This window comes from Pleurodeles waltl, chromosome 3_1 (assembly GCF_031143425.1).
Source record: "Pleurodeles waltl isolate 20211129_DDA chromosome 3_1, aPleWal1.hap1.20221129, whole genome shotgun sequence".
Taxonomy (NCBI): Eukaryota; Metazoa; Chordata; class Amphibia; order Caudata; family Salamandridae; genus Pleurodeles; species Pleurodeles waltl.
Genome location: NC_090440.1, coordinates 381,173,263 through 381,189,282, shown reverse-complemented (window position 1 = coordinate 381,189,282; position 16,020 = coordinate 381,173,263). Strand labels below are relative to the sequence as shown.

Sequence of the window (16,020 nt, the reverse complement as noted above, 5' to 3'; positions counted from 1 at the left end):
TTTTTTTATTTTAGAATGAATTTGTCACCAAGTCCATCTGGCAGGAGCCCTACATCGCGATCAAGCACTAGTCGCGGAAGTTATGGACTGCGTGGGAAAAAAAGGAAGCTTAATGAGGGCGAACTGGGAGATGTACGGAGCCATTTGAAAATTGTGCAGCATGCCTCGTCTACAGGAATAGTTTCAATAGAAGAAGTGGACACTGATGGAAAGTTCATTAGTATTAAAAACAACTCTCCTGAGGTAAGCTTTTAATCATACATTTGCATTCTAATTTATTTTACATGCAGCATATGGCTGTTATTGGTTTTTTTCCCTCGTGTTATTAACAAAGCATATTGTAGTTACACAAATGAAAATGTGCGCACAGCTTGGTTACATCGCTTTCAAAGTTGGAAATCTCTGGTCTATGCTCTGGTCTATTACGCAGTTGTAGGGAACGTTGGCAACGTATAACTATGCTGCTTTTCTTGGATGACGGGCATAGCCCCGCATTTTGAATGTCTGTGGTATTATTTCATTTTGAACGCCACATAGCTGTGAAACTAATCCATAATGCTAAAGTTTGAATTGTGGACTAAGTCCCATCTGGGCATGTCAAGCTGTTGCCTTCGTTCATAGAGAAGCAAAAGGTAAATATTGACGACCTTTCTAAAGCTCACTTAGAAATGATAGAGCAGAGTTACGGATTTTTGAAGTCGGGTGCCCCAGACGTTCTTGGCTGTGCCCAACGTATTCTAGAGGGGGAATAGTGGCTTTATTATTGATAAAGGTTGGGACAATGTATTAATGACCTGGGAGGCCAAATGGAAGGTGGCGAGCCAGAACTGTTTTTCTAGTTGTGCTTGGTCTCGTCCAGTTAGGCTATTTGTCGCAGGAAAGGATCGACTGACTTGTCGTACCTTATTAAAATTTTGACTTTTATATGGAAGATCAGCTCCCTTTTTATATGATTCTTTTAATCGTGATATAATCAGCATTTTATAACTTTTCATTAACTATGCAATTGAATATTATTTTAAGTCAGAGTGTGTGTTGTTTAGTGCACCTTTAACCAAATGACTGATTTGTACTACCCAAAGCACACTGCACTTTACTTTATACTGTAAATTTAATCCAGGCCCGAGAAAAATATATTTTGCTTTTAATTCTCCATGTAGCACATTTGAGACAGTGGCACCTGGTGCTGATCTTTTTAAAAATGCTTTCCTCATCGTTTATCGCAGCATCAATTGTACTGTGCTATGTGCATTTTTTTATGGTCGTAATTAATCAAATATAGATATACTTGATTTGATTCATTGGGCCGCATTTAATTTTGCTGTCCTGGAATAACAATTTGATAAGTCATGGTTTTTGAAGTAGTATGTATGAACATACTTGTACAGACTTAAGTGATATCTGCAAACACAAAGCAGTAGGCATTTGTAACTTCAAGTAATGTATTTTTATTTTATTTTATTTTCAATTGCAGGATCAATCCATGAATGGATGGACACTTAAAAGGCAACTCGGAAACATGTCTGAAATAACATACAAATTCCCTTCTCGATTCTTACTAAAGGCAGGACAAACTGTGTCTGTGAGTAAAGTAAAATTATCTCTTATTTTTTGTGCCCTTTAAAGGGACCCTTGGATGCAGCAGGAAATGCATCTAAACCTCAGCTACGTCAAAACTTGCACTTTGTCCCTCCCACCTTTTGACCCCCAGATAATGGGAGCCAAGGTCTAAAAGGAAGCCTGCAGATATGACAAAAATCTGACACCGCAAGTGAAGGTGTATTTGTCTTGATGATGCATGTTGGGCAGACCTTGCTTGGGAAATGAGTAAAGGTTATGACTGCTTTTGAGCATAACTTGATCACAAGATCTGTGAGTTCAAGGAAATGGTAATGGGGCAAGAGGGCCCCTATTGGCCACAAGGCACGAACTCCTTTTCACCTAGGGAACATCTGTGACCTGGAATCATGAGGTGTGTGGATAGCCAATAGTGTTTATTTATCAGAGGTTCTGTAAACCAAACAAAGGGGTACATTTTTATTTCAGTGCAAAATTACTATTGTGAGAAAATGCCCCTTTTCCATTGTCATCCACCTTTTTTTGCTGAATTGTAGTGGTTGTTTTTAAACTCTGGACACTGGCACTGTCATGCAGTGACCAATGCATGTGCTCTGACCTTAGAAACATTCGCTAATCCCTGATTTACATTTCTTTTACCCTCCATAAGACCATAGTAGATAGTAAGTGTACCCCTGGCATGAAAGGTTAAATTTCACTTTTTGGCTACTTTACTCATTATGCCGTCCACTCATGTGACAAGAAAACATGGTTTCAGGCCTTCTAATGTAGCCTGGCTAGTACAGTTGAAATCTGTCATCGGACCTGTCCGAAAATTATTTTTGCAGAGAAAACCGTCCTTTTAAATATTAGTAAGTCACCCCTATGTAAGCCTTGTAACCCCCAAGGTAGTGTTTAATGTTGCCATGCCCCAAAATCTGTTTTCACTGTGGAAGTCTCTGGCTGTCCTATGAGAAAACTAGAGTACAGATGAACATGTTAATAGTGTTTGGGACCTGCTAGAAACATTATTGAACATCTTTTTAATATGTATTAGAAGTTGAATCAAATTATAAAGTTTGATTTTTAGTAACTATTTTGGATTAAAGCTTCTAGAAAGCTATCTTTTCCCTGCCCAAAGCTTCTGGAGGCTAATATTCATTGGCCTGCAAGCAACTGTCCAGCCAGTTCTTGACCTTAATGAGGTTTGAAAACTGCTCCCAAAAGACAAAAAATAATGTCTTGGGTATGGGGAGGGCTTTTTCTTCCCCTTGCAGGAGGACCAGATAGGGTACACACAGAAACGGCCTGCTTTTAAAAAATAAAAGTAAGGGGAGATCCAGGGAAGGCAAACCATTGTTCCCCTGCCAGGCTGGCTCCAAGCCCCTCTTACTCCTTTACCTGGGCACATGTCTAGCAGGTGCATAGGCTATGTAAGGGTTGAAAGGGTTCCCCAACTTGAATTTTTGGAGTAAGATGCAAATAGGATCAACTGAAAGTGGGAAGGGTTGCCCCTGGGAACCTATACCCCATTGGCTAGGCAGAAGCCAGGAGTCTCCTCCCCCTCACTGTCCCCCCAACCCCACAAACCACTAGCTAGTGCAACGATAAATGTGGCACCTCCGAGCACCCTCAGAAAACTTTCTGGACGTTTGAAAGAACAGAAGGACTGCACCTGCTCTTTGAGACCTGTGCCGAGACCTGAGGGACAGGATCATTTCAGGACTAAGTCCTAATGTAAAATGTTTGACCTGGACAAACCTGCTTGGTGTATCTGATCATGGTCATATTGGATTCAGAGCTATGTCCCAGTTTCCCAAGAACCATGACTACTGGTTGGCCCTTTACTTTATCTTGGGACTGTTTCTCTTAATGTTTTTTTAAAATAGATGCCTCTGGTTCCCCTATTGGATTTTTGAGCTGGTCTCGTCCTGGCACATGGTTCCCGTGTGCCTGGGATGAGACCAGCTCATCCAGCATCCTGCCCACAGGGGGAGCGCTAGCGCCCCCCCTGTGGGCCTCCTTTCCACAACCCCCAGTCGGGGATGGAAGGGGAATCACTTATATAATTAGGCCAATCTGCCCCCAGGGGGGGGGGGGGGTAGAAAACCCCTAGACACCAGGGATAATTATTATTATTTTTTTTTAATGTGTGGTGAGCGACCCCTTAGGCAAGGGTCGCTCCCCGGGGGCCAAATTATTTTTAGGCCATTTCTGCTCCCCCCTAATATAATTAGGCCGATCTGCCCCCAGGGGGAGCAGAAACCATTAGACACCAGGGAATTTTAATTTTTTTATATTTACGCATAATGGGAGCGACCCCTTGGGCAAGGGCCGCTCCACGGGGGGCAAAATATTTTTAGGCCTTTTCTGCCCCCCCCCCCCCCCCCCACCGGGGCAGATCGGCTTAATATAATTAGGCCGATCTGCCCCCGGGGTGGGGCAGAAACCTCTAGACACCAGGGATATATATATTTTTTATTTACTTTATGTTTTTATGTTTGGGGAGCAACCCCTTGGGCAAGGGTCGCTCCCCTGGGGGGCAAATTATATTTTTGTTAGGCCAATCTGACCCTAGGGGGGTCAGAAACCACTAGACACCAGGGATTGGTGTGTGTGTATGCGTGATGTTTGGGGGGCGGCCCCTTGGGCAAGGGTCTCTCCCCATGGGAGCACATTACTGTTGGCCCTAATCATCCTTTTTTTGGAAGGACCAACTGCCCCCAAGGGGGGCAGAAAGCCGACCAGGGAAGATTTTTTTTTCTTCTTCAAAATAAGAAGGTGGTGTTATGGCCATACCCCCATCCCAAATAAATGGGGCCAAAGTTGTTCTGCCCACCAGTGGGAAGATTGGGCAGTTACCCTTGATCCACATCCCAGGGGGCAGAAAGTCTATTAAATGCCAGGGAACAAAAAATAAAAAAAATGTGGGGTGGTGGCTACCAACCAGTATGGGCCTGGTTATGCCCCCACCCCAACTGAAGGGGGTAACAGTCTTTCAGCTCTCCCCTCACACTAAAACATCTTATCCCACGGGAAGCAATAGGACATTTGATTATTTTGGGTTTTGGTTTTACATTTGGGCCGTGAGAGCTTTGTAACTCTCAAAATCGTCCCACTTGGAATGGTGAGGGCTGCACTTTTTTGAATTTGGGACGCTGCCATGTAGAACAATCCACAAGACCTAGACACATCTGAAAACTAAACATCTGGTTGATTCCAGGGTGGTGTGCTTCACATGCACAGCACACCACACCACACCACACCATTTTCTTAACCACAATGCCCTGCAAACCTCCAACTTTGCTCAAAATCACACATTTTTCCCACATTTTTGTGATTGAACCTTCCAGAATCTGCAGGAATCCACAAAATTCCTACGACCCAACATTGTCTCATCTATACCGATAAAAATTCTGCTGCACTTGTCAGCCTAAAAATGTTTTTTTTTCAAACTGCCCTTTTGGACCCGCTTTGGTTCCCCCCTCAATTTCGACATGTTTTTGGCTCTTCCCTGTCACAGGCACTTGGCCCACCCACGCAAGTGAGGTATCATTTTTACTGGGAGACTGAGGGGAACGTTGGGTGGTAGGAAATTTGTCCCGGTGCTGCTGTGATCCCACACAGGAATGTGGGAAAAATGTTTTGGGTTTTTTTTGTGTTTTTTTTTTTGTGTTTTTTTTTTTTTTTTTTTTTTTTTTTTAAAGCTAAGTTTTAGGTCTGCTGAGGATTCTGGGTAAGAAAACATTGGGGGATTCACGCAAGTCACACCTCCCTGGACTCCATCGGGTGTCTAGTTTTCTGAGTTTGGTAGGTTTCCCTAGATGGCTGCTGAGCCCAGGACCAAAAACTCAGGTTCCCCCCCCCCCAACACACGCACAAAAACAGGAAGTTTTCTATTTGATAATTTTGATGTGTCCAGATAGTGTTTTGGGGCATTTCCTGTTGCAAGCATTAGGCCTACCCACACACATGAGGTACCATTTTTATCGGGAGGCTTGGGGGAGCGCCAAGTGGAAGAAAATTTGTGGCTCCTCACAGATTCCAGAACTTTCTGTCACCGAAATGTGAGGAAAAAGTAGCTTTTTGGCCAAATTTTGAGATTTGCAAAGGATTCTGGGTAACATAACCTGGTGAGAGCCCCACAAGTCACCCCATCTTGGATTCCCCTAGGTGTCTAGTTTTAAAAAATGTGCAGGTTTGGTAGGTTTCCCTAGGTGCCAGCTGAGCTAGAGGCCACAATCTACAGCTAGGCACTTTGCAAAAAACACGTCAAATTTCAATGTAAAAATGTGATGTGCCAATGTTACGTTTCCTGTCGCAAGCATTAGGCCTACCCACACAAGTGAGGTACCATTTCTATCAGGAGACTTGGGGGATGTTGGACTTTTTTGCTTATGCAGGGTCAGCCCTAATCTTTTTGCCTCCTGCCTCCTATTTTGTCTGACCTGTTGCTGTTGGCTTTTGAACTCTGAGCACTTTACCACTGCTAACCAGTGCTAAAGTGCATATGCTCTCTGTGTATATTGTATTGTTGATTGGTTTATCCATGATTGGCATATTTGATTTACTAGTAAGTCCCTAGTAAAGTGCACTGGAGGTGCCAGGGCCTGTAAATCAAATGCTACTAGTGGGCCTGCAGCACTGGTTGTGCCACCCACATAAGCAGCTCTGACCTGCCATTGCAGTGTCTGTGTGTGCAGTTTTAACTGTAAATTTGACTTGGCAAGTGTACCTACTTGCCAGGCGTAAACCTTCCCTTTTCTTACATGTAAGACACCCCTAAGGTAGGCCCTAGGTAGCCCCAAGGACAGGGTGCAGTGTATGGTTAAGGTAGGACATAGTAATGTGTTTTATATGTCCTGACAGTGAAATATTGCTAAATTAGTTTTTCACTGTTGCAAGGCCTGTCCCTCTCATAGGTTAACATGGGGGCTACCTTTAAATATGATTAAAGTGTAGATTGCCTTTGGGAGCGGATGGACATGTGGAGTTTGGGGTCTCTGAGCCCACAATTTAAAAATACATCTTTTAGTAAAGTTGATTTTAAGATTGTGTGTTTGAAAATGCCACTTTTAGAAAGTGAGCATTTTCCTGCTTATACCATTTTTGCAACTCTGCCTGTTTGTGGATTCCCTGTCTGGGTCAGCTTGACAGTTGGGCTGGTTGCACCTCACACTAGACAGTGACACAAAGGGAGCTGGGGTGTAGTCTGCATTTCCTGATGAGCCATCTGTGCTAGGAGGAAGGGGAGGAGTGGTCACTTACACCTGAAAGGACTGTGCCTGTACTCACACAATGTTGTCACCAACCCCCTGGTGAGTGTCTGGGGCCTTGCGTGGGCAAGGCTGGATTTCACAATCAGGAGAGACTTTGCTTTGAAGTAGGCCTACTTCAAAGGAGAAAATGTGTATAAGAAGGGCACCCAAAACTACAGACTTTAGAATACTTCTGGAAACAAGAGGAACCTCTGCCTGGAGAAGAGCTGAGGAAGAAGGTCTGCCCTGCCTGTGACTGTGCTTTGTGGAGCTATCCTGCAGTTTCTGCTTCTGCCAGAGTAAGAGGGCAAAGACTGGACTTTGTGTGCCTTCCATCTTGAGAAGAAATCTCCAAGGGCTTGACTTAGAGCTTGCCTCCTGTTGTTTTGAAGTCTCAGTGACAGCAAAGATTTCTCCCTTACCAGCACCTGCACTCTCTGCTGAGATTCCTGTCCTGACAAGTGGTGCCCTATCCGGTCTCTGGGCCCTGGAAAGCTGGTGAAAATTCAAGGAAATCGACTTCTGACTACTCCGGACCGTCTCTGCTTCTGAATCCGGTGACGACGCCTGCAACCGACTCCATGATCTTCTTTGGAACGCGATGACCTTTGCAGGCCTGACACCGCTGCAGCCGCGCCGAAATCTGCGACACTGTGGAAGTCGCCTCAGTACGTCGTGACTTTGCCGCTCGAATTGCATGGATTCAACGTTTCACATAGACACCGCGATCCCAGACTTCGTGCATCGGCATGTATTTATTAATTCTTCACCAAGGTACTGTCCCTGGGGGTCTGCGTGAGTCCATGGCCAGCGCAGTTGGTGTCGGATTGTTAGGAACGACTCCGTCACTACGACGTGGTAACACTTCATCAAAGCATTTGTTTCTAAGCGCTATTTTTTTATTTAATCTTCAAAAAATTAATAACTTGCCTTCTGTGTTGTGGATTTTTGTCATTTTGGTTTTGTTTTGTTTAGATAAATATTTCCTATTTTTCTAAACCTGTGTTGTCATTTGTAGTGATTTAATTGTTACTGTGTGTGTTAGTACAAATACTTTAAACCTAGCACTCTGAAGTTAAGCCTAGTGCTCTGCCAAGCTACCAAGAGGGTAAGCAGGGATTAGCTGAGGGTGATTCCCTTTTACCCTGACCAGAGTGAGGGTCCTTGCTTGACCAGGGGGTAACCTGACTGTCAACCAAATACCCCATTTCTAACAGGGGAACACAGAATAGCAAAGCAAGTGTTATTGCCCCTTGACTTTCTCTACATTTTTCCTTCCAAATGTAAGACAGACTTTTTTTTGTTTGTTTTTTGTTTTTTACACACTATTTAAGAAATGCCCTGAAATTCACATGCTAGTATGGGCACCCCGGAATTCAGAGATGTGCAAATAACCACTGCTTCTCAACACCTTATCTTGTGCCCATTTTGGAAATACAAAGGTTTTCTTGATACCTATTTTTCACTCTTTATATTTCAGCAAATGAATTGCTGTATACCCGGAATAGAATGAAAACCCATTGCAAGGTGCAGCTCATTTATTGGCTCTGGGTACCTAGGGTTCTTGATGAAACTACAAGCCCTATATATCCCCGCAATGAGAAGAGTCCAGCAGACGTAATGGTATATTGCTTTCAAAAAGCTGATATCACAGGAAAAAGTTAGAGTAAAACATGGAGAAAAATGGCAGTTTTTTCACCTCAATTTCAATATATTTTCATTTCAGCTGTTCTTTTCTGTAGGAAACCCTTGTAGGATCTACAGAAATTACCCCTTGCTGAATTCAGAATATTGTCTACTTTCCAGAAATGTTTAGCTTTCTGGGATCCAGCATTGGTTTCACAACCATTTCTGTCACTAACTGGGAGGAGGCTGAAAGCACAAAAAATAGTAAAAATGGGGTATGTCCCAGTAAAATCCCAAAATTGTGTTGAAAACTTGGATTTTCTGATTCAAGTCTGCCTGTTCCTGAAAGCTGTGATGATGGTGATTTTAGCAACGCAAACCCTTTGTTGATGCCATTTTCACCTTCTGCAGCCCTTTTTTCCCTTTAAAAACAAAAAACAAAAAAGTGTTCGCTGTACTTTGGCTAATTTCTTGGTCTCCTTTAGGGGAACCCACAAACTCTCGGTACCTCTAGGATCCCTATGATGTTGGGAAAAAAAGGTCGCAGATTTCGCATGGGTATCTTATGTGGACAAAAGGTTATGAGGGCCTAAACGCAAACTGCCCCAAATAGCCAATAAAAGACCTGGCACCTGAGGGGGAAAAGGCCTGGCAGCGAAGGGGTTAAAGTTTACTCTGTTATGTAAACGAAGTCTAACAGCTGAGTTCTAGAATGTCTGATTTTACTGTGGACAGATGCCTGAACTTAGTTCAGTGCTTCAGCATGAAAGTCCATGTTTGTGTAGCCCCATGCAAACCTACTAAACCTTCTGGTAGATGTTATGTCAGTGTTTTCGAGCTTACGAACACTACAGTAGTTATTCAAGCTCCATTTCACTCTGTAGAGTATCACACAGATACCTATACAAAGTAAAAGACTCTTTATAGTTAAAAAGTGTTTATTTGAACTGTCTAAATCTGTGTCTAAGCACATGAAGAGTAACCACACAGAATATGGTTAATACATCATAGAGACATGACCAACGGTGAGAAGGCTACAAATATTTCCATACACTATGAGAACATGGAGTAGATTTACTTGCATCAACAGTTTCTAGGGAGAAGATGTAGCACATACCTGTTTACAGTAAAGTGCTGTGATTACCAGGAGGGCTGGAAGTGACAGCTGACTTTAGGTCTTCTCCTCTCTGTGCCTTACCAACATTGGATTGGATTGGAGGTTGTAGCAGCATGTTGCTCTGGCAGGTTCTGTCTGGGGAATCTCAGACAGCATCTGGTGTGATAATCTGGAACGAATACCTCTCAGATTTGTTGGTGATTTCAGAAGGTTTTTTTAAATAGTAAATAGACCTGTCTTCTCTTTCTTAACGAATGTATTCACATATACATCAAATAAATGTACTTATAGGAGAAAATAATACGTTAACACACACTAAACTCTTTGGGGGGGAAAAAGCTGTTTTTTGACTCTGGAACCTGTCTCAGACTACCGTCCCACAAGGAACTTTTATTATCCGGAAGGATGTGCCATTTTTTTGTATGTCACTATTGGGGGATAGAACGTCTTTTATAAGTCAGGTTCAAAAGGATCTAACTCTTGTGAGTCGAAAGGTTGTAATGTGTTTTCCCTAGGAAGGTGAAGACCACCATGTTTGAAATTTAGGAAGCAAAAGGTCCCCACTATCCAAGTAGGCCTAAGACAAAATTGAGTCCTAATTAGAACGAATAGGGTCTAACCATAGGGTCTGTAAGACAACTCCATTTTATTAAAATGGAGTGGCATTTTCATTGTCCTGTGGTTTTGAGATTGTGTTTTGGCACCTCTAAATGTTTTACACATTTTCTCTAAATTAAGCCAGTCTGCTCTGCTCATAGCTATGAGGGGGTGACCCAAGATTTAAATTATTGAAACATTTGCCTGCACTTAACAGGTCTACTACTGTAATGCTTGTGGTGGACTAATATTTGCCCCAACTAATAATTTACCTTCTTACAACTATTCACTAGAATTAAAAAAAAATTGAACGTCTCTCAATTCTAATAACTCAATTTATTTCCTGGGAGGCTGTGAACTTCCAAGCAAGGGGACAAGGCGGTGCCTGGAAGTCGTAAGTAATGATTGCTCTTCTCTGGTCCATCCACACGGAATCAACCCAAGGAGCCTATAGAGATAGAATTGAGAGTTTCACATAAATTAAAGTTCAACCTAAAACCGAGCATGATTTCCCCCCCTAACCCTTATGTTTCACTGATCCCAGTGGATATTTCATACTAACCAGCATCATCGATCAAAATCATAACCTCCTATAGATCCTCAAAACCAACTGTAAACCAAGATGTGTTAAAGATGTGTTATCTACTTAAGCAAAACTTTTCTCTTTGATTTAACACTTGCTGGTGCAGATTTATCATCTCGCTATATGTAAATACAAAGTGCACTATAATGTTAGTTAATTCTGCTTATTTTTAGGGTCGAGTGCACAAGCGCTCCTTACCTGTTTTAATCTCTCTTTGGGCTTTTAACCACACCCATGTCACACATGTCACTTTCATTGGTTCATGGGCTTGCCTTTTAAAATCCACTTGATTTAATTAGTGAAAGGCATGCATACATCATGCCTTTTCCGGTGCTTAGCCCTCATCGAAAACATGCAAGGCTCTATTTCTTCAGCCTGTTTTCTGCACTACTTTATCTTTTTATTATACATGCAGCTCGGTTATGCAGGGTTTTACATAGCGCAATCGCTGTTAGTTTTTTGTTTTTTAATTTAAGCGCAAGTGCGCTGGGTTTTACATAGCGTGATTGAGCTCGTTTTTTGCCTTTCAATTTATGTGGCACGGAAAGTCCGGTTAGGAGTTTACAACTCTAACAGTCCAACTCGATCAAATGCGAGACCCCTTGTATTGCAAATGCTTGTTTTAATTGCTCTGTAAAGCTTCAAAAGTTAAGTGTGCACAGTTGCTGAATGGGCCTGCTGATTTACACACTGGTCTCAACAGCTCGTGCTTCACTCCTTCGATTGCCTTACTAGCAAGATGTCCCAAGTGCGAGAGTGTGATGTGTTATTTCTCAAGTTAATCTCGCAACTTCCCAACAATTAGGTGCGTCTATTTGAAATTGCTTAGGACCGTTTGATTACATCTAATGCTATACATTTTTGGAAACTAGATGCTCAGTGAGGTGTCACTTTCTATTTTAATAATTTAGTGAGCCGGTTCTACTTTTAGTCACCTTTCGGTACTCACTAATGCCACAAAAACAATTGGCTTCACTTTTTGTTAGATTTCGTAACCGAAGGAAAAATAAATCCACTCACCCTCACTGGAGTATTAAAGAAATCTGCGACAGTGAGCTTGGCAAACCTGAGTTTCTGTGCCTTTTGCATTACTATACTATATTCGTCTTTATGATGCAGATTTACCTGCCATCTTAATGATGCGAAAGCGTTGACCACCACAACATCGCAGACGTTTGTGTCTAATTGTTATGTCCCGTGCTGATCAGTATACATAATTATTTTTCAAAACTCCATGGACAATGTACTTAACAAACGAGAGATGGTGGGAACATTTGTAAAGTTGAAAAATAAGCGAATAAATATTAACATTTGCTGAGAAAAGATGGAGTACTAATACGGAGTGTCAGTTTCCATAGGCGGTGCTTGGGGAGCTCATATAATAATTTCCAACACACCACTGGTTATGAACACTTAAAGGCACGGTAAAAGTAGTGCGTATACAATGAACGTGAACAGCAACAATAAGAGATCAGCATAGGTGATACATGATCTTATTATAGAATTTGTAACACAGATTTTAATTTGCCGCGACATACGATTTAACTGTTGTGCTTATTACCACGCAAGAAGTAGAACTCTGGTTGCAGAACTCTGATGGTCTGGTCGAATTGTTTGGTGGTAAAAAAAAATAACAAATGTTGAAATACATGCTCTGTAGTATTAACTAAAGTAATTCAGTTTGCTCTATATCTTGTAGTGGTACCCGTGGTATTAATTTGGATTGCTTTGTTACAAGATTAACTCCCAGCAGTGAATTGTTCATAAAGGTGGCCCCAGAAGTTTGATTTACATGAGTAGAAGCGTATTTGGACAATTTTTAATTTAAAAAACAAACAGAAAGTATACTAAATATCCAGCGGAATTTGAAGAGCTATCAGGTGGCCTCAGCTGCCCAGAAATGTTATATTTTATGCTGTGAGATCGCTGAAATCTAAGTGATCAGTATTATTTAAATCTGTTGAAATTACCATTTGCACATGACTCATCATAAATGTAAAATGTTGAAAATGAAGAATATGCACATTTCTCACCATCCTAGCAGACAACTAACAGAATAGTTTTTATGTTCCAATATGGTGTACTTCAGACACAAATATTTCAAAGTAGTTTTTACGCCAAAGCTTTTTTTTCTTTTAGAAGTTCGGAGGTTAGTGGTGTAACCAATGAAGGTTTACTCGTAGGTAAAATAAGTACATTTATTAGCTTAGTTGTAGGTTACAGATCAGGCCCCACCAGGAGCAGCATCCTGCCATTCAGCCTATCTCACTCCAACTGTACACTCGCCCGAGCACAAACACTATCAACATTCCAACCATACAATGACCTCACTTACTGGCTGAGCAGCAGGGAACATTAAGTTAGTGGGGAGAACGCATAAGATAGCAAGAGGCCACAACACATCTACCCCCTTATGAAAACAATGAAATATTCAACAGAACAAAAAAAGGCAAAACACCCTTATCAATCGTCCTTCACCAACCTCATCAAAATAAACAGAACAGGTCAACAAACGCTCTCTGCTTAACTTCAATACTCCAAAGGGATGTAAGATGCTAAAACACAGTTAATAAATACGTTCCACAAATTCAAAATATGAGTATACAAATAACTCAAAACTTCCCTGCTCACCCAACAGAGAACACTAACTACTTGTTTCCCTCTACTTCACGCACACTGTAACAGGACCAACCTGTTGCGTTGCACAACTCAACACTTAAGAGGACTAGAGTTTCTTCTACCTCTACTGCTTTGGGGTTTAACCATGCACCCTTATCACCATTCACCTAAACAGAACTAGCTGGATTAGTGGTACCAAGGAGCTTGTCTAATATATGATGCTATATATCTGTCTCTAGTTTAAATGGTAATGATATGATTGTTTTACTGTTTTAAACTTCTTTTAAATGTGGTGTTTCAGATCTGGGGAGCAGGCGCTGGTGTTGGCCACAACCCTCCATCTGACTTAGTATGGAAGGCGCAGAAGTCTTGGGGAATGGGCGACAATGTCGTAGTGGTACTCACAGACTCTAATGGAGAGGTGAGTAGACCACTAACAGTTGTATCTGTATTGAATGTTCAAGGCAAGACCCAAATATTTGTGTGTATGTGGTTGGTGATTTTATTGTTACTTTTGACTCCCAGTTGTCTTTTTGCTGAATAGTTTTGCCCTGCCGTATAGAATCACACAGCGCAGTTGCCCTTATTGTACTTATTTTAGTTCAGTTGTGGAGAAGTAAATATTAAATGTTTGATCAAGGAGAGGTCTTGCTGTTATCAGAGTGAATGTAAAAAAAAAAATTTTTTAAAAAAATTGCTCAGTAAAGTCACAGTGGGATTTGCCTCCTCGATTTTTGTCAGTGTAGGAACAATCTAATTACGTTACTGCTCATTAGAAAGTAGGTTTGAAGATTGTTTTTATAGCAATATAACTCAGAGTACATGTGTGAGTTGAATGCATTGAGTATTAAACAATTAATCAATGTAATTTTCATATTTTAAATAGATACTTTATAAAAGTACTGTAATGTCCCCTTTAATCATATACACCTTGCATGTATGCATATCCACAGTGGGCTGAGATTGTTAATAAACACAGTATACAGCATTGATAGTGGTGCATTCAATGTATCTTTTGCATGGAAATCTGCTGCAATTCAAAGTTGCCCTGTAGTGACAGAATACAATAGAGATGGAGGTGAATTATCTTAAGACACTGCACTTATTTTTATCCGGTTTGACTGCTGGTTCAAATTGTGAAAACTGCATAGTGAACTTTAACAGCATTTCTACTTTGTACTTTGGTGGACAACATACTGTCTCGCCTGTCATCTCGGCAACATGGAAACAAAGGCGAGTCGTCGTGTAGGCAAGGAGTGACTGGGACAGACCCCCTTGGCAAGATAGACCAGAAACGCAAATAATCCATACTATGTAGGGGGGCACTTGATGCAAGGTGTAAGACAAGTAACTGAAATTAACCTTTGCCCAGTCATATTTCAGTCCTTTAATAGAATTAGTTTGATTCCTGTTTTTGCAGTTTTATATAGCATAAACCTTGTAGGCAAGGTTAGGTGATTTCTCCCTGAATCACAGGAAGTAAGTCTGGGATTCAAACCTGTTTCCTAGTTTCAAAGTCTGCAGCTCTTGACAGAAGGCCTTATCTACATTATCAGATTAGTATTTGATGAGTAATACTGCTGGGTATGGGCTATTCATTAGAAAGAGCAAGATCTCACATTGCGCAGACCATGTTGTAGTTAACATCCTTGAAGATGTTGAGTCCACAGTGGGAGGGGTCAGTTGACGGTGGGCTTTGTCAAGTATTGCTTTGAACCCACCTTATGACTTCACCTTCCGAACTGGCCCATTTGGTTATGAATAATCACTTTTTCTCCAGTGCCTACCTGTGACCAGCTCATAGATCTCTAATATGAGGTGTCTAACATTGCTGCTGAACATAAGGCTGTCGGTATTACTAGCTGAAGGTTTGTCGCACTACAGCTGGGAAACGAACTGTACATCTGTCACAAAACTGTCCCCTGCTTAATCACATATGCATATTGCTCTATGGGAACAATCAAGCTTAAATAATAACAGTTTAGAAACGACAGCTTCGCGTCAGGCCTTGGTGTGTGATGCACATATCTGAGTTGCGCATTCCATAATCCTCTGGGGAAAATAAAACTCTTTCCAATGACCCCACAATGGCAAATGTACAGGAAGGACAGTTACTTGGAGGGATGGGGGTGAGTTCAATACTGAGCAGCTAATTCTGAACCCATAGATACTCCAGCATGCGTGCAGAAGCATATTGTGAGTGAAATATACTTGCTAAGCAATTAACGCTATTTAAAACCTACTTAAATCACTGCTTCTATCTTGAACTTGACTTAGCGATTCAACCTAAATTATGTTTTTGGAACCCTCTGCATGCCTGCTCAATGATTTGTAACTTTACATCTATTGTCTTTCGGGACGCCCACCTACCACTACAGTTGTGCCCACCATATGCAGACCAAATGCTGCAAATCCAAATTGTCCAGCTACAAAAACCCCTCCTCATTGTCATGATCTATTTGCTTGTTGCCCTATTCGTGTAACACACCCAACTCTAGAGCCACAACTCTACCATGAATGGATAAATAGTTTAATTTGAACTGATAAAATCCATCTTAGTATAAAATAAAACAAGAATGCTCCAACTGACCAGTTGCCCAGTAGCAGCTCGTCCCAGCGCTCCAGTTGAAAAGCTAAAGTAAGTGTTAGCATGTATTCTAAAG

At 41.6% G+C, this 16,020-nt stretch overlaps 1 protein-coding gene across 3 annotated transcripts in view; it reads left to right on the top strand.

The window, feature by feature from the left end:
- LOC138284127 (lamin-B3-like) overlaps positions 1-16,020 on the top strand; it is a 225,792-nt gene that overhangs the window by 127,411 nt on the left and 82,361 nt on the right. For all 3 annotated transcript variants that reach the window (XM_069222571.1, XM_069222568.1, XM_069222569.1), the window contains exons 7-9: positions 15-243; positions 1,475-1,582; positions 13,659-13,778. In XM_069222571.1, the coding sequence (XP_069078672.1) occupies positions 15-243; positions 1,475-1,582; positions 13,659-13,778 (457 nt within the window). The remainder of the gene's footprint in view (positions 1-14; positions 244-1,474; positions 1,583-13,658; positions 13,779-16,020) is intronic.